The sequence below is a fragment of the Serinus canaria genome, chromosome 14 (genome assembly GCF_022539315.1).
Source record: "Serinus canaria isolate serCan28SL12 chromosome 14, serCan2020, whole genome shotgun sequence".
Taxonomy (NCBI): domain Eukaryota; kingdom Metazoa; phylum Chordata; class Aves; order Passeriformes; family Fringillidae; genus Serinus; species Serinus canaria.
Window position 1 is genome coordinate 10,641,203 of NC_066328.1, and position 19,132 is coordinate 10,660,334.

At 41.6% G+C, this 19,132-nt stretch overlaps 1 protein-coding gene across 2 annotated transcripts in view; it reads right to left on the minus strand.

The window, feature by feature from the left end:
* Positions 1-19,132, minus strand: part of PRKAR1B (protein kinase cAMP-dependent type I regulatory subunit beta) — a 91,765-nt gene that overhangs the window by 38,587 nt on the left and 34,046 nt on the right. For both annotated transcript variants that reach the window (XM_050980141.1, XM_050980140.1), the window contains exons 5-6: positions 1,754-1,815; positions 968-1,014 (exon numbers count right to left, since the gene is read on the minus strand). In XM_050980141.1, the coding sequence (XP_050836098.1) occupies positions 968-1,014; positions 1,754-1,815 (109 nt within the window). The remainder of the gene's footprint in view (positions 1-967; positions 1,015-1,753; positions 1,816-19,132) is intronic.

The window sequence follows — 19,132 nt, forward strand, 5'->3', positions numbered from 1 at the left end:
CAGACAGATTTCCTGAGCAGCAACTTCCAGAGGCAGAGGCAGCGTGTGAGGTTTCTCAATTCCCAACAATACCAATTAGATGGTCTCCTGACACAAACAGAGTGCTAAAAGAAAATAACTTTCACTAAAATAACTCTGTGCCTCCTGCCTGGATTTAAAATAAATCACCTGCTTCTTTAAATATGCCAAACCAAACTCATGTGGGCATCTGAAGAGTGAAGTTGCTAATGAGAAAGTCTGTCCTACCCAGCTACTGTGGCTGCATGCTTGCAGCAAAACTGCAAAAGGGTGAGTTTCATACAGGAGAGAAATGATAGGAGGTGAATAATTTATGATTTGGAAGGCAGGTTCAGAAAGAAGCTTCTTTTCAAAGACTTGCTGATTAGACCACTGCATACTCCTGTAAACATTTTGTGGTCTAACAGATCACTTTACACTTATAATAATCCTTGCTTTATTAATATGCTGCATTGTTCTTATATTTGGACCTAATTTTAAAAGCAAATTAAGGTTTCTAAGATGAAACTCACAGCCTGAGGCTGTATCTCAATTTCTGGAAAAAAAAAACAAAACAAAACAAAACAAAAACAAACACATGAGCCAAGCTAACTGATTAAAGAAAATATTTTCATTATGAACCCTCAGGTGCATTCCAGCGTGGTGGCCTGCTCTGCCAAACACTGCACACCTCCAGGTGTGGTTAGGGCTCTGAAGACAATGTCATTTGCTTGGTTTTGATTTCCTGCTTGGAATGGACAAATAAGCTAGGATGTAACACATGCCAAATTTAAAACTATGAACAACTAACTTAACACAACAAAAGCAAAGCAATTTCAACCCTGTGAAATCTAGTTCAAGAAGAAAGGAGACAGACCCACAGCACGTGGCTGGCTCAAGCCCTCTGCCAAAGCACACAGTTTTATTCTGCAGCTTCAAAATAAATATTATACTGCAAGAGCATACTTACATCCACCTCGCCTTGGTCAATCACATAGAAGTTGTCTCCCTCATCACCTGGAAGCAAAATACAAAAGGTGATTGTTTCCTGAAGGGCTGCCAAGCTATTCAATAACTTCCTGTCCCTGCTTTTAATCCTGTACATATTTGCACAGGTTTGTACACCAGATTACTTAGAGAGAGATTAATTTTCTGAAACATCCTTGCTTATTTGCCTTCATAAATCCAAGTATGGCTATGATGTCTTGCTATAATACCTTTCAATTGCATCAATTTATCTCTTTGGATTGATTCAATACTTCATTCAGGGTTAACACTCAGGAGGTTTCAATATAGCCTGAGGGTAATGAAGTCCTCCCTGACCTGCTGCAGGCATGCAGGTAAGCTGCCAAGGGTGATAGCTCTGATACAGCACAATGAGGTGTTGAATATTCCCAACAACCATAAAAATATTTTCCATCTCTAATTACTCTCAGCTTGCCTGTGCCACCCTTATGTATCCTGAGCTGGGGTTTACTTCCTGACTATCTTGAGTTAAGGAATGAACATTTTAATTTGAAGTGCTGTTTATCTTCATTTAATTCATTGAAACCCTGGAGATCCACCAGAGTGGGGTTCTCTGCATGTGTAGCAAGAGTCTTGAATCCATGAACTTATCATGTAGCTGCACACCTGGGGGCCTTTGGAATATGGTTAATCCTCCCATTAAGGAAAGAGGGTGAAATCTCAAATGGAGAGATGTGAACTAAAGCATCCTAGCAAACACACAGGAGGAAAAAATGACAGGAAGAATTACCCTGTTGTATGACTGTTTCTCCTGCGATGTGTGTGACAGGGAACATGGCATCAAATATGTCACTGGAAAAAGAAAAAGAAACACTTATTAATAAATCAGACCTATTTCTTATCTTGCCAGTAGACCTACCTTCATTGTTTATTTAGCCTTTGTTAACAGATTTTGCAGAAAAAGGAAAGGAAAACATTAGCTATAACTGGAAAGTGAACCCCTGCTCGGCAAGAAATCAAAATAACTTGTTAGGCACAATCTGTGGTTTAAAACTGAGACTGTGACTTGGTGTGTGCTGTTTTGAAAGAGCTCCTGAATTAAATGGAGAGAGGCACCTCTTAGAGCAGTGCACAAACTGGCCAGCCTGAGCACTGTGTTGTCTAAGCAGAGAGATTTCATTTTTTCAGCTGTGATGGGTTTGTGGCCCAGCAGTGACTGCCAGATGCCCAAACAGGAGCTCTCCTCTCCTGAACATCTGGCCTTGCATTTACAAGCAAAACCTGTTCCACAGTACAGAGCACATTTGGAAAGGTAGTTGGCTCTAAATTAAGGTAGCATAAGAGCTGGCAGGAGATTGCACTCGCAGTGCAGAAGAGGCCAAACTCTGAAAATCTCAGCGAGTTACTGGTGAGAAGGAATCCGAGCGATGCTGCAGAAAGAGGGAAGCTGCAGAAGAGCCTGGTGCTCATTAATCACAGCTGAATTACACACCTTTCCATGTCTCCAGCTCGCTGTCACATCGCCTTAAAAGGCCAGGCAGAGCAGAGGGGATGGGAACACACCCTGCACCAACACTTCGGGCAACGTGCCCAAAGCCAGTCCTTTGTTTATTGAGGGAGACAGCAGGCTCAGTGGAGCCAGGGCTTCCTTTCCCCACATCAGATTTTGGGGAACTTATTTTCAGAAGCATGAACCACACTGTGACGGGCGCTCCCCACCTCTCTTCCCCTTCCTATGCATCAGCCTCGAGGGCTAAAGGAAATAGCTCCCCAAGAAAAACAAAAGGCAGCAAGAGGGGATTGTTAACTGCTCTCTTCCCAGGTCTGGCCTAGAAGGGCCCATCCAGGGACCACTGAGGACAGTGGTGAGATGAAACACTTCAGTCTGGAGTGGAGAAAGGACCTCACACACACAACTACACAAACAGGGAAGAAACCCAAGATCTTCACCAAAACAGGCAGAAGATCAGCCACCAAATCCATAAACCTATGCTACATTTCAATGCCTTATATGGGAAATGCATATTGTAAAATCCCATTATTAGCTTATTTCCTGTTCAGCTGTTCCAGACTGTATTCAGGCTCAGTTCTAGGAAATGTTTCACTCCTAAGTTCAAATTGCTCATGTCTTTCCTCTTCATCAGTCTGAATGTTTTTGCTCAGGATCACAGCTCTGCGTCAGCACCACTCCCAGCAGGAGAACTGGGAGATTTCAAACCAGGCACCTCCTGCAGCACCTGCAAGGCATGCTCAGCCCATGGCCTACATAGAACAAAATTATATATTTTACTCCTGTTGTTTTCATCAAGTCCAAGCACAAGAGACTTGAATCCATGAACTTAACATACAGCTGCACACTTGGAGGCCTTTGGAATATGGTTAATCTTCCCATTAAGCAAAGAGGGTGAAATCTCAAATGGAGAGATGTGAATTAAAGGACCCTGGCAAGCACACAGGAGTGTGTTTGTTCTCTGCTGCTCACAAGTCACCCAGAGCCCATGGATTCAAGCCTCTGTGCTATTCCTACTCACATCCAGGAAACACCTCCACCATGGATACAGAGCCTGCTCTGAGGCATCCAGGAGAAACTTCTTCCTCACTTCATTCCGAGCACCAGTGCAAAAACCTACAACAAATTATTTGGAAAAGTCTGTGGATCTTATTCTTAAATCCACTAAGCTCATTTTTGTGATCTTACTTAGGTTCAGCATTTCTCCACTTCAAGGGATTTCTCTGCTGGCAGAAACCATCTGCCTGGTACAGACAGATCCCTGGAGCTGGTCCCTGTGCCAATGCTCCAGCTGGAACTGGGAGCTGAGGTTCCAGCGGGATGGAGAAACAGCCACACAGGTGGGTGCCAAACTGGAACAACCCCAAGGGACTTTGTGTCCATGAGGGAAGTCCAGTTGTTCTTCAGCAGCTCTGGGACTGGGAATTCAGTGTGACAGGGGCTCCTTTGCCTGCCTCTGGTTTCACCTTGGCTGTGCTGGGGCTCCTCACTGAGCTCTGAGGAAAGCTCTGCAGCCTGCAGAACATTTACTGAGGAAAAGGCACTCTGTGAGACAGAAAGCCTCCAATGTGATACAGCCAAAAATAGGTACAACACGGTGAATATCAATAACCAAACCAAAATGTGCTGCTTGAGCAACCTTGGAAACTTTTCCTTTCTTTTTAATAGAAATACAGAGGAAATAACTACCCGCAGTTTCACCCTTTCATCCTTGTGTTAATCTTTTATTTTATTTATAACTCAACAATTGACTGTACAAACAGTGCCCAATAAATTATGTATAGCACTGCACCCTTCTCCAAAATGTTCCACGTTTTATTTCTACATCACCTTTTAATTTTATCAGAAAAAAAACTCTTTAAAACTCAGAGACTAAAACTTTCAGCAGCCAGTGTAATGAACACAAAGTCTATTAGCAGCAACAGCAGATTTACCCCAATACTCTACTCCCAAAAACATGATGGGGTGAAATTTTAATCTTAATTCAGTGAAGTCTTAATCTTATTCAGCCAAGACTTGGATTTTTGAAGAGACCTTTGAAGGACATGCCATCAAAAATTATTCTGAAGTACAATGAACACGGAGACATGCAAAGCACCCAAAGTTATGGTGGTGTTGATTTACAGCTCCAAAGTGAATCCAGGGCATGTCTTTGATATAAATGGAAGCCATCAGTAATCTCACAACTGTCACTGCAAACACACCACCATGTTCCTTTTCTGCTGGAGAATTACTGCTCTTAATTGATATGGTTTGGCCAAGATCTCTCGCAGGGATTAATGAGTTGAAGTGTTTCTGCTTTTGGATGCTCAATTTGAGATTCATTAAACACCCTCAGATCTCCAAAGATATGGATCAGCAGGCAGCCCCAAAGTTTCTCAGCCAAGAATGGGGCCTTTCAGAATGGCACCAAAGAAAACCACCCTTCTGGAAATTATCACCTCCTAAAGTACCAAATGCTTAAGATCCCTGTAGGAAATCTGGCTTTTGAATCAGCTCAGACTAAGTGTAGAATGGGTTTAGAAATTTTTATTCCCTCTATCTTCAGTGTCTGAAATAAACACAAAAATGTCACAAGCATCAATATACCAAAATACTTCAAAAATTTGAAGTATTTGTTCCTGAACCAAGCCAAAAGCTAAAACCGAAAAAAACCAGACCTATTTTCCATCCCCCCAATAAAGGTCTGATGCTGGCATATTTAGTTCAAGCCATGTGTTCCTGGGCCTGTACTATGTAGAGAAAACAAGCTTTAAATGCTGAATAAGTTGAATAAGTGGTGCTTGCTAAAGGCATAAACAATGCAGCCAAGGCCAAAAATATGGTCTGTTGTTTTTCCCTGTACCACGCACTTGTTTATAAGACATCCAAAATCACTCTCTGGCCATCACAGCAAAAAACAGCCCTTACAAGCACAGTGCTGCAACCATCCCACCACCAAGCAGAGACTGCAACTGCAGCTCTGCAAAAGTAGGTGCATTTCTAGTGTTTGAAGGTTTTTTCAAATAATTATGGCCAAACACATGCAAACACATTCCTAACAACCACATTTTTTTTTCCAAGCACAAGCAGGTTTTATTCCAGCACAAACAGAAAGCCAGAAAATCAGTAGTTAAGTCTCCAAACGTTGAACTACCATGATTTCATCTTCTGTCTGAGCTGCAGCACCCAGAACACAGCAGCCTCTGTCTCCTGCCCCTGCACTGTTGACACCGAGCGTGCTGGCAATGCTGTGTGCTCAACTGATATGGAAATGGTTTGATTTTCTGCCAGGATTTTTATGATTGTGCTGTAAATGAGAACTGCTCAGAGGGATTTCTTCATTTTGTTGACCACGTATCATTTGCCCTCTTTCCAGATGACTTATTCAGGTGGCAGATGAAGAAAATAGGGCACTCAGTTCTGGTATTTGAGCTGTTGTTTCATGAGGCTGCAACCAAGAGAGCTGAGCGTGTCCTGGGCTCTGCATCAGCACTTGGAGGGCCCTTTTTCACCCTCTCCAAAGCCAAAGAATTTGTCAGGCTTTGCAATTTTTTTAAGCCTTCCCCACCCCCTCCCAGAGGATCTGTGTCTGGTTCTTGTGGCTCTTGGGAGCCAAGCATTTGTTCCAATCAGAAGGTATCAGGGGCAATTTTTTGTGTAGCTGCAGGAGGGACTGTATGCACCCAAATATCCATGTTTAGATCCAAAGGGAGACACTAGCAGGACACCACCAAGGTTCTCCAGGGACATTTCTGCCCCTTTAATTCTTGATAGCATCACTCAAAAACAAATCACCAGAAAAGACTGTGAGCAGCAGAGAACATACAGGGAGCAGTGAGCTAATCCAGCAAAGTGAAACCAAGAAATGCGTTTAGACATGAAATCTCTATCTATTCAATCAAAAAATACCAGCTGTCTGCTTAGGGAATATCAAAATTTAGAAGACTTTTTTTATAAAAGGTCAAAGATATCAAAGGCTTGCAGCAAGTTTTAACACATAAAGTGTCTTCCATGAGTGTACATGGAATTGCAAACAACTGCAATCAGATCTGGAATCACAGGGGCTGGCTCTGGCATCTCTGATGACTCCTGGCCACCTGGCCAGGTTGAGCCAGTTCCCTTCTGATGCCAAGAAGGCAAACTGCCCTCAAACCAGTGAGACTGCACCTATTTAGACCAGAAAAGGGCCTATCACAGTGATTGCTGAGTAAATATAATTAAACACTTTGCTGGTTTAATTCAGTAGCATTTTCTGGACCCCATTTGCCAAGAAGCAAATGCCTGTGCTAAGAGGAAGGCAGTGGAGAATGCAGGGCCAAGGGGTTCTCTTTCTCACGAGAAAAAGTGAGTGATAAAAATAAATCATCTCATCTGCTTTTACACCGAGGCCTCTTGGAGTCGACGTAGAATGGGAGATGGAAAAAAAAAATGATGTGCACTGTGGGTAATATAGCACTGGCAATAGACAACTGAGAAGAAGCTTGTTAAAACAAAACGAGAGAAAGAGAATTCCAAGCACTTTCCGAACCAGACCATGGCAATGGCCAAAATAGGGAAACTATGTAAGACAATTTATCAGTTTCACAATCAGATTTTCTTTCCAGCCCTTGCTGTGCTGAATGCATCGCAGGGAAGGAAAAATGGAAGAGACAAAATGTATACGTGTTAGGCAAAAATGGAAAATCCTCACTGTACCTGCAGGTTATAATTTGTCAAGAGTTCAATCAGAACAATTTCATTGTGCAGGCAGCCTCAGAAAGCCTTCAGTGTTTGTGCTATGCAGTTTTTCCTTCTTTTGCTACGTCTCTAGCAAAACAAAGCCAGCCCTGTGTTGTTGAGGACAGCTTTAAAAGATATGGAGCTGTTCTGGCATAATTCAACAAAAAACATGCAACATTTTCTCAGAATGAGGCTGCCCTAGCAGCAAGATTCAAGTATTTTAAACCTTTCCTACTTACATACCTTTACAGTTTAGTAAACAGAGTAGATAGTAACTCCACCTCCCTTTAGCTGTAGCTCTGGGTACTATTTTAACATTTCTAAACTGGGGGGAGGACAGGAGGTGGGGCTGTATGGGGTCTTCTTTTGCACTTCTGAGATTTTCTTATGATTCATTTCCTGAAAAGACAACATCTTTCTAGCAATTGTTCTAACAACAGCTCCTCCTACTCTGTAAGGATGAAGAGAACAAAATTTAAACCAGACTGGCTTCAATAAACATCTCTACAGTGAGGGAATAAACACAGTACTTTACCACTGAATTAATTGCAAGGGTCTCTGCTATGGGTAAGTACAGGGCTCCAATCCATACCCCTTCTTCCTAGGAATGCTGCAAGTCCTTGCTAATGTACAATACTGGAACCACCAGGAGTCATTACTATGATTTACTGACTACTGAGAATAAAAGCATTGCAACCAGGTAAAAGAAAAGAATTCCTTTTCAGAGGTATTTAAAATTAACAGCCCCAAGGTTACAATTGCTATAATCAAATATGTGGTGTGGCAGGCATGTACCTAAGAAAGAGTCAGTGCTGAAGCCTTAACAAAAACATTACCCATCTGCTTCTGTTAATTTCTTTTCCTGTTAGGGCAGCAACAAATTAATTATAGCAGCATCCAAAGGTATTAACAATTTAGAGTATTTAATTACTTTGTTATAATGTCTGATGATTAGTTATTATTATAATTAGGACATGCATTGATTTTACCATAATGCTCATAAAAATTGGACATGAGAGGACATTGTGAATGGCAGGTTAACACTAAAGACCATGTCTAATTCCATAACATGCATTGAGTCACAGGTCCACATAACTAACAGACACACGAAACAGAAAGAAATAAAAATTTATCATCTTCTATTTCTGTGAAGTATTTCCATTTTTACTGTTTTATGAAGTCCCTTTATAGGTTCATTAATTCTGACACCCAATGAACAGAGTACAGCTTTATGGGCAGAGCATCAATTCATTTTACAGGCCCTGTACATCTCCGTGCCAATGGGTCACATCATCTTCCACATGTTAACAGCAGCTTCCAGAGAGAGCCTCTGCAGGGATCTTCATCTGGAAAGCTGTCTGCCATGGACTACTGCAATAAGAGGGAAAAAGGGGACAAACAATGTGGCTCAAGGACAGGGCCCAGTCCCACACCCTGCTTTGGCCTCTTTTCCTCTCACCCATCCCTAGAATCATCCCCTCATTGAAGACTCACTGCCAAGCCTTGCTTGCACCACACTTGTCCCAGAGGCAGAGCTTGGTGGAAATATAACTCAGATCCCCTTCTTGCTATCAGCTCCCCTTAAGCTTTCCCAAAGCTGAGGGAAAACCCAGAGCTCCTTCAGCATCCCCAGTTCCAGACCCATCCCCACTTGCCCGAGGAGCCCTGTGGCAGAGCAGGCTCTGGGGGCTGGGGGCAGAGGAGGAACCTTGCACAGTGTGGATGTTCAGCCCCATCCCACCTGTGCCAAAGCCAGGCTCAGGCACAGGACAGCCCTTGAGCAGCCCCAGCTCCCCAGAGTCCTTCACAGCAGACCAGATCCATAGGTTTCAATACTCTGCAGTTCAAGAACAACTGCAGGCTGGGCTCTATCTCCAGCCAGCAGATGAAGGAATTGATTTTCTCCCTCTTGGACAGCCTGGAGGACCCTGGCCAGGTTTGGGCTCCCCCACACCAGAAAGACCCTGACAAACTGGAGCAAGTCCACAGAGGCCATCACAATGGTCCAGGGAGCACAGAGCAGAGAAGAGAAGGGGGAGAACTGTGCTTGGTCTCTTCTGACAACAGGATCAGGGAGATCTCGTTGCTCTTAAGACAACAGGCACAAATGGGAACAGAGGAAATTTCCACCTGATTGAGAGGGGGAAAAAAAACTCCCGATGAGGGTGGTCAGACCCTGAAGAGAGGCCCAGGGAAGGGGAGTGTTTCCAAGCTGGGCAAGGCTCTGGGTGAGAGCAGCCAGCTCTGAGCAGCCAGGCTGTGAGCAGGAGCTGGGAGCAGGGATGTCTGTCTGTCTGTCCACCTGCCGGGAGCCGGGGCTTGGCACGGAGCTGCTCCCAGTGGGAGGGATGAGGTGGTCCCAGCCCGGCCGCAGACACGGGGGAGGCAGGGCAGTGTGAGTCAGGGGCCAGCTGGAGCAAATCCCATGCATAATGCACGGAAAGTATGCTCCCTGTGCACTGGGGGAGGAATATCTGCCCTTCTGCGTGAATAATTGCAGGGAGGCTGGGTCCCAGCTTCCCAGCACTCACAGCACTGCTCACCAAAAAAGCCTGTGCATGCCAGGAGGCCTTCAGGAGGAGTTGGGCAACACGGTTTTTCTTGGGGAAAAAAAACATTTTGGTGAAACTGAATATTCCTGTCAAAAATGGCTGATGTCATTTCCCCATTTAAAATGCTTCAAAAGTTTTGAAACTCTCTAATTGTCCTACTGTGATAAGTCCAGAGGATCTACTTCTCACAATGAAATTACTTCAAAATAGCATTTCTTAGTGAAAAGCTGAAATCAAAAGAAGGCATTGTTGATTTCAGTTGAATATAATCACATTTGTTCTCATGTTTTCTGCGTGTGAGCATTCTCAAGATTTTCTTCTTGGAACTAGAATTAAGGATGAGGGATGAATTTAAATGCTAAAAGGAAAACAAACAAGCAAAGCCAAAAGTCTAGGGGAGCTTGGGTCAATAAAATACATTTTCTAGTTGATAAAATGTATAAATAAATAAATAAATAAATACAACATATACATATACATATACATATACATATACATATACATATACATATACATATACATATACATATACATATATACATATACATATACATATATATATATGTAGGTATAGAGAAACACAAATACTAAACTGCACAGGCTTCTTTCTGGTTTAGTAGGTACAGTGCTGTGCTTAGGAACTCTTTCCTTAGCCTGCAGGTACTGGATCTAAAGCAAAGACAGAGACATTTATGGAGATGATACACTGTAAAAACACAGCACTGCTTCAAGCACACTCTGCTGAAACTTTTATCTTGAGAATTCCCCAAATGTATCATTATTTGAAGCAGAAAAGGGCACTGTAACAAATTCAAAGGTGTTATTTGAATTGAGCCAGGGAAAGGCTCAGCACAAGAACAAACCATGAACTTCACACCATGAGGGCCAAATTCATGCCTGATGTCACTGAAATTAGATTGGAGTATTTGAGCTGACTAAACACAAGAATGAACCTTGAAGTCCCACACAGGTTTATGGCTTTTCGTTTTCCCCACGATTAATTACTTTCTCAAAATTCTGGAAAAGCAATGGATGATACCATGATGAAAAAAAAAAAAATTAACTTAATAGTTGAATGAATAAGTGTTTTAACTTAGTAACTGAAAGAAAATTGCTGCTGGTTGGACTGAAACACACCACCACAAGAATAACCATCACCCCCCAAAACAAGGCTCTGTTGTTAATATGAAGCAAATTCCACCAGTGATAAAGGGCAACCACAACAAAGTCCCCATATTTGAACAATTTATTTCCTTCTGGGTGCTTTTAAATCCCTCCACTCTTTAATTTCAAGCTCCCTCTTCTGGACTATCCCAATGAAGCTGGAGAGGCACTGTGCACTCTCATCCTGACTCCAGGTGACCCAGCTGAGGAAGCCCTGGGCAGGTGGCACGGACAGAGGTGGTCACTGTGCCCCAAGCTCAGGGCTGCTACAGCTGAAGTGGTCTGGAAATAGAACACAGTGAGTGTGCTGAGATTGCAAGGGCTGCCAGAGGGCTGCAATGGGAAATGCACTATTATGTGACCTCTTGGAGCAGATGCTGGTGGAGATGTCCCTCAACACAGGTACATGGAACATATATCCCTGAGGATATCCCTGCCTAGGGATATAGGACATTATTTTCAATAACAAACTATAACAAATCTTATTTCACACATACATCAGTAAATATTAACAAAACCATGCTATGCACATGACCTTACAGTTCACATCTTGCAGTGAAGAGGAACATCTTCCCCCCAATAGTAATAGTTTTTTTTTGTTTTGCCTTTAATACTGAGGACATTCTTTCATGAAAATGATATCTATGTGTATGTATGTATGTGTGTATATATATATATATATATATATATATATATATATATATATATATATAAAAATTTACATTTTCTTCCATCCCTATAATTAGAAAATTGTTGCCAGAGAAAGTTTTGTTCAATTTTTCTATTCAGAACATGAGAACATGGTTACACACAAACTGTCGTGGTTGTGGAACTTGGACATGAACATGATATTAATCTACCGACTTCCCCCAACCCCCAATTTTCTGAAGGAATCACTTTTACCAGTTTTCTATAAGTATAGGAAAATTAAATTGTATTTGATAATTTGATAATTACAATTGTTCCTTCAAATAATACACTTACTGCTCCTGCACACTATTTTTATGTCTATAGCTTGTGAGCCTTGAGTGCCACAAGACAGCACCTCTGCCTGGCAACTGCACCAGCACAAAAATAGATAAGAACTATTAGGTATCAGGCTAAAATCTTTATGCTTCCACACCTGGTAGTCGTTGTTATTAACACAAAACTCAGAATACTGCAAGGATGCTAAAGATGTTAAAGAATAACACAATGCTAAAGAAGGACAAGATGCTCAATATAAGTGTGCTGAGAGGGGGTTTGTTCATGCACAATAATTTAGTAGGAATTAATCAGGAAATAAAAATAAAATAAAATAAAATAAAATAAAATAAAATAAAATAAAATAAAATAAAATAAAATAAAATAATAATAATAATAATAATAATAATAATAGTCCTTGGGTAATTCTGATAATATCAATAAATGGGGGGACTGGAACAGCTTGGGAGCAGTGAGAGAGCAAAGCCAAGCTCTGCAGAGCTGTAGCTCTGAGTCCCTGAGTGGTGCCTGTTCAGGAATGTGTCCTGCAATAATCACAGAGTGTTTGACACATGTCTGCCCTGGCTGACAAGCTCAGAGCACTGGGCTGCAGCCATCTCCCACATCTTGCTTAATTAATTTCCATGCCTGTTGTGTGCTCCCACACCTGTAGATATCAAACAGCTGCCTAGAATAAAGTCATTTTAACCTGTGTTAGGGGATAGGGTTCAGTTTAGTTTATAATTGGATTGGTAAATGAAATCATTATAAAATAGCTGATAAAGGCTCCCTGGAATGAGTCAGAATGGTTTTTTAAAAGTGTGTAAATCTAGTGTTAAAGAGCCGATGAATAAAATTCACATCTAGCGCAAAACCACATGTCCACAAGCACTTGCTTTTCTATTTGCATATCTATTATAGCTTACAGACATGTGCAAACTCATACACCCACACATTTTCCTTATGTTTTCCTGAAGTTCATCATTACTCCCCTTCATCTCTGATTCACAGCATTTCCGAGATAGAATCTCCTACAATAAAACGAACTGGAGATAAAATTTCCCCAGACAACAAATGCTTCTTTTGTAGGAGTTCTTAGTGAACTATAGCAATTAAGCAGTTCCATTTTTATTGCTCCACTATAATTCAAAGAAGGAGAAAACAGAGGTTGATTAGATCAGACAAAACATGCATGTTTTCTTAAGTGGTCTGCGTTTACAGGGCTCCAAAGGAAAAGGAGATTTTTTAAGCATGAAAAGCTTAAATCTGTAGATGCACAAACACAGACCTAAGGGCACGCTTTCCTCATACCTATGGAAATAAATTCAGACCTTACATTGCTTCATTCCATCTTTCTTACTAATTTTCTTCCCAAGTCTTTGCTAGCCACTGCAATGTACATCACAGACATCTTGAAGAGTCCCAGCAATATCCCTGGCAGCAACACCTGCTCCTTCCAGCCTCCCAGCACCCATTCCCCAGCAGTTCAGGATGTTTTTCAAACCTGCCCAGCAGACTCTGCACTCACCTCTTTATTCTGCACTCTGCCACAACCATTACTAAAATGACGAGTGCCCAGCGTTCAGCTCTGCAGTGGAACGTGCACACCCTACTTCCACCTCTCCACAGTGACAGCAGATCTGGAAATCTCAGCTCTGCTGGGCTTTCATGAGCATAGCTGGGATGGGAGAGGGGAAGAAGCAATATATGCCTTCCTGCATATCTGCAGTACATTTTTGAAATGCCTGGTTGAAAGGGGACATGAAGAATTTGCTGGGCAGGCTGGTGGGTCAGTGTTAACCCAGACCTTGGTGGTCACTCTTAGTCCAAACCTTCAAACTCCTTTGCTTGGCTCTGCTAATTCCGTGTTTGCTCTCATGCTGGAATAGTCTTGAAGCAATTTCTCAGCAGAAAGAATTATATTTTATGTCATTAAATAAACCAGGACAAACCCAGCCTTGAAACGAATTACATAAAATAAACCTGCAGGAGTACATTATCACACGACTCATGTTGCTTCCTCCCAACTAAATAACCCTCCCAGTTTACAGATTTCTGCTTAATTTGGCCCCTGGCGTGACAGAAAGGAATTTTTTGCCCATTTACACAACTCTATGAATCAAAGGTTGACAACAGAGAGCAGCTCCTCAGTGTGACTCGGAGGCATGCACCCAACACCAGCCAAGTGCTCTACTTGCTCCATCAGGTCTCCTGCACACACATCCCCCTCGAAGCCCTGATGTATCAGCAGCTCTGATTGCTCTGAATCTTGAATCCTGGCTCTGTTTGCTGCTCTGAACTGCTCCAAGCACCTTAAAATACTCTGTCCAAGGACTGATTTAGGTTAGGTTTAAAAAATAGTTGAAAAAATAAATAGATTTTGCTGTTTAAGGAACATACCTCTGCTGGTTTAAATAGATTTTTTTAATGTAGGGCAAGCAGGCTTTATCTCTGTTGATGTGAAATTCCAATATACAATAAAGAAATGAAGCAGAAATTTCTATACTAAACCCCACTTAAAAATAAATCCAATTAAAGGGAATAAATAGGACAAGAGAACAACTAATTCCTTGTCTTTGCTTCCCTTCAAGGAATATCCATATAAATCCCTGGTCTGACATTTATGCTGTTTCATGTGACAGGGATCAGAATTCTCCACAGCACAATGTTTTTAAACCATTTACTGCAGCAGCACCTTTATAACTAATAATAAAAACCTCTCCACATGCACAGAACATTTTCTACAGGTTCACAAAGGGTTTAACCCTGCAAGCTTTTATCTATGTGAACAGTCAGCTCTCTAAGTTGGAATAAAAGGAGCAATTTAATGAACAGGGGGTGGTAGAATCAGGGATGGGGGGTGAGAATGTTCTGGGATGAACATCTCCCTTATCTGTGCTGGTGAAGTGGTTTGTGATCAGGAGCATTATTTGTGTGCTTTGTGGTGCAGCAACAATAACAAGAACATCTTGAGCTTGGTGCCTGAATTAAGTAACTGCCCTGGAGCCTTCAGGCTGCTTTAAAGAGAGGATTTCACAATTCATGGGCCAAATCATAGCCTTCTTTACCTGTTCCTGTGGCCAGGGAGGTGGGAAGAGGTCATAAGCATTTAGACTCCACTTTGGATCTCACTTTTAGGGGGAGGACATCAGGAGGGACCCAGCCACACCTGAATGGCTGGAGGTAAGATTTATATGCAGCGTTCCTGCCTAAATATCCAGGCAAAAAAGGGCAATGCCTGCATGGGCTGAGGGACACAGCCCAGAGGGATCCAGAGGGGAACACTCCTTCGGGACACTTCAGTGTGAATCTAGACTGAGATGGTATCACACCCAATCAAATGCAATTAAAAAGGAAAACTTTAATAAGGACACTGCAGAGAAATTTCACCCCGTGAGGGTCAAAAGACAGGGGAGGTGGAAGGCAGCAAAAAGTGCTTCTTAAATGGAGGAGATAAAGATGGCAGGAGATAAGAAGGTCAGACTAGGTGGTCTAAAGGTCCCTGTTAACCCTAAACTCAGTGACAGATACAGAAAAGCAAACACTTGATCTCAGAAAGATTTGCTCATACAAAGAATGTCTTGAAAAACTCCCAGAAAAGAAGCAGCAATCCAAGCAATGCTTGGACCCTGGCAGTGGGTAAATATGTGATGAACCACACAGATATACAGGGCTGCTGTGGGCTCATCCCTCCCCACTGGAAACAGCAACTTGCACTCACATTCCTGAGATTCTCCTCAAAAAATCCTCCCTGCAACACCTTAGCAGGAATATCAGAGGTTATTATAAAAAAATCTTACAAGAATAAGCAACTGAAAAATAAACTGCTGATGTGCTATAGGATTGGTAACACTAGGTTGACTTTAAAAAATAGACTAATACATGCAAAGGTCACTAAAATATTTATATTAATGATGGAGCTGAACACTAAGCAGATATTGACTTCTGTTAAGGTGAACCTCAAGATTTATTGGCTTAAGAGGTAAACATTGACTGAGATAAATCCAAGGTCAATATTTACTACAAAGGACAATAAATCTTGGTGGCCCATGAAACATGAAATAAATAAATATATATGTATATATACACATTCACAGACACAAGCCTACCTACTGATATTTACACAAATGATCATCAGCTTCATCTTTCTGCAGCTTGTTCTCCTAATTATTCCAGAGAGAGCCAATGAACGATTATGAAACAGTGCTAAGAGGCATCTACTTGTGTGTGTTTGCACTGGTGATATCTTAGGGTGACATTTCTGCTTCTCCAAGTGACTCCTTTGCCCACTGAGCCAGGTGAAAGAAAAGCCACAAAGGGAAGACAAACTAACTGCCCTATTTCCATCTTAGCTTGGGAACCCTTGCTTGTAACTCCAGAAGCAGAGTTACATCCAGCAAAGCAGTCTGAATAATTATCAAGCTCTGCACCTATCAGCCAGAAACATTTCTGATGGAGCTCTTCTGAATTCAGTGTACCTCCACCTAAGGTCAAGTTTCTTCCCACACAGGACAAGCACAGGAGGGGAACACGTGGATATTCTGGAAGTGTTTTAACAAGAGGCACTTTTACTGCAGTTGTGGTCAATTTTGTATAAGCTCAGAACAAAGATGTATCAATCAAACGGAGCAAAATAAATAAATAAGAGCATTGGATGACTTTCAGAGTTATAGGCTTTTTCCTTGAACTAGAAAAGCAAATAAATTTAACAGGGGTGCTGACAAAAGTAGACCTTCTTCCTCCAAACATTATACAAGATCTAAGCCAAAAGGAAACAGATGACTTTGTGTGTTTGTAGGAAGTGATTAGAGAAGATAGAACTTAATTTATTAAGATGGGAGATGGTGATTCTTTTGTTGACTTTTCAGGTCAAGTGTTAAAACCTCCTGCAAATAAGGCAGTAGACACACTGCAACTGAGCCTTAGTGGGTCAGGGGATCAGGCTCTTTGATACTTGGGGTTTTTCTTGTTCTTTGGGCAATTGTTTTGGGAAGCCAAGTGAGAGAAATCTGCAGTCCCTGCCTGGTGGCCCCTCCTCTGCCCACTGCACCACTCTGGGCACCACTGGACCAGCCTACACCTCAAGTGCCAATGCTGGGCACTGCCCAAAGCCAACAGCAACACCTTCTACATGACTTCTGAAGGGGTGACAGAGCTAAAAAGAATATAGAAAAAGGGGGAAATAGGAGAAAAGAACAAATTAAAAAAGGAAGAAAAGACAGAAGAAAGTGTTTGAAAAGAAGTATTTCATTTATCTACCAGCCTGACAAGTCCCAGGGAGGAATGTGGTGCTGCACAGGCAATGCTGGCCACTGGGTTTGCAGGAAGGAAGAGCAATTAGAAGCTCTGGGCAGGAAAAGGCCTGTTAGCACTCTTACCTTTAACTTAATCTTTAATCTCCTCCTATGCCTCCAACTTGTCACCACAGGCATTAATCACCTTGCAGGTCTTATAGCCAGCTCAGGCTCATTTATATTATTTGTTTTAATGGCCTCTCTCATGCCATCAGTGCTGAGCAGTGAGTGGATGGTTCTGCCCTTATTTCCTGCTGGCTGCTTTGGTCCATCAAAGCCATGTGGTTTATTTTCCCACAGGTTTCCTAAGGCTACAGCACAGCCACAGGTTTCAGTGATCATATCACAGTTGACCTCTACAGACAGCACTCCAGCATAATCCATGAAATATTATTGCTCTGAATATTTTAGAAGCCTCTGAACTCTCATTAATGTGAACACTTTGTATTTCACTGAATTTTATTAATGTTCTTAGTAATTCAAGGAATGGCAGAACGGCTGCACTCTTAAGAAGGATTTATTTGTTAGCTTGCAAAGAAAGGAAAAGCCATTTTCAACTATAGCAAAAGTGGAACATGAAAAATAATAAACTGACAAGAAAAAGACAAAATGTCTTTGTACTCTGTCTCCTAAATCCAGATGAGATCTCAGGCTAAGCGGTCTCTCGACAGACAGAATCACTATATAAAACTTATAGCCAAGATTTTTAAAATTAGAAGCCAAAAATTCACATTTATGGGTTTTTAGAAGAACTGATAATTTCAGAACAGTCCTGTTCAGGAAAAATACGATGCCAAAATAGGCCCAATTAGTTCAGCACAACCTTGAAATGTTCAGCAAAAGGACTGCTGTCTCCTTTGAGAAGAATCTGTGTCCAGAACAGGGAGATTTTGTTTCTTGCAAACTATTTATCCCTCTGAGGATGCTCTAAAAGGGGCTTTCAGTGACTGGTTATAACAATTACAATATTCAGAATATTTACATTTAAAGTCACTCTCCCTTTGAAGTGGTGCCAAAAAATTCCCTTAAAAATTGAGTTCTAAAAGCTACTGAGAAGATCCAACAATGAATTCTTAATGCAATACTATATATATTTTATATGGTGAACTCATTTACATGCCAAAACACTTTATATGGTAATTATTTCACAGCATGCAAAATTATGAGGAAATAACCAGGAAAGTTTTGGAAGAGATTTTTAAGAGAAGTAGTGACTCAGTGACCAGCTGGGGGAAAAAATGGAAAAGCATAAACCACTTTCAGTTTCATTTGTTTTAATTAGAAATAGGGAATTCTAAAAAATACTGTGTATTCCACTGGGACTTTGAGGGGAAGACAGCCTAGCTGTTAATTTTCATGCAGTTGAAAACTAAATTTGTCAGACATTCCCACATCTGAAATTCTCGTTGTGAAAGGCTCAGGAAGGTATAGTTTTCCTGACGTGACATCAGGAGTGCAGCACAAATGTCTGACCTTTTTTTAATCAGCTCAGAAAAGACTGCATTAAAAGGCACTTTGCTCATCAGCTCTGATGTCTGCACATTGATGGCATCTCAAGGTAACCTGGGCAGCTGCAGACTCACCATCAGTCCAACCTCAACCATGCAAGGTTTGAAAACAAATTTTTAAGTCAGGAATAATGAAAGTCAGAGAGGTAATTGGAAAACGAGGCACACTGGAATATCTGCTTCCTGCCTTCATTTGATAACTGATATTCTACAGAAAATAAATCAATCAATTCTTTAAGCAAGCTGGTTCAGCGCTAAGAGGCAAGCTGCTGGTTAAAATGGGGAAGTTGATTAAGAAGAAGAACCATAATGTGTTTAAGGCAATAATTTAAGGTAGATTAACAACAGTTGATATTGGAAGTGAAAGAACAAACCCAGAGGTCATTTTATTAAGGATATTTCAAGGCCCAGCCCTGACAGGTGGAGATGCTGTGCTCAGATGGATTGCACAGAGGATGCTTTTGATGACTGAAGTAA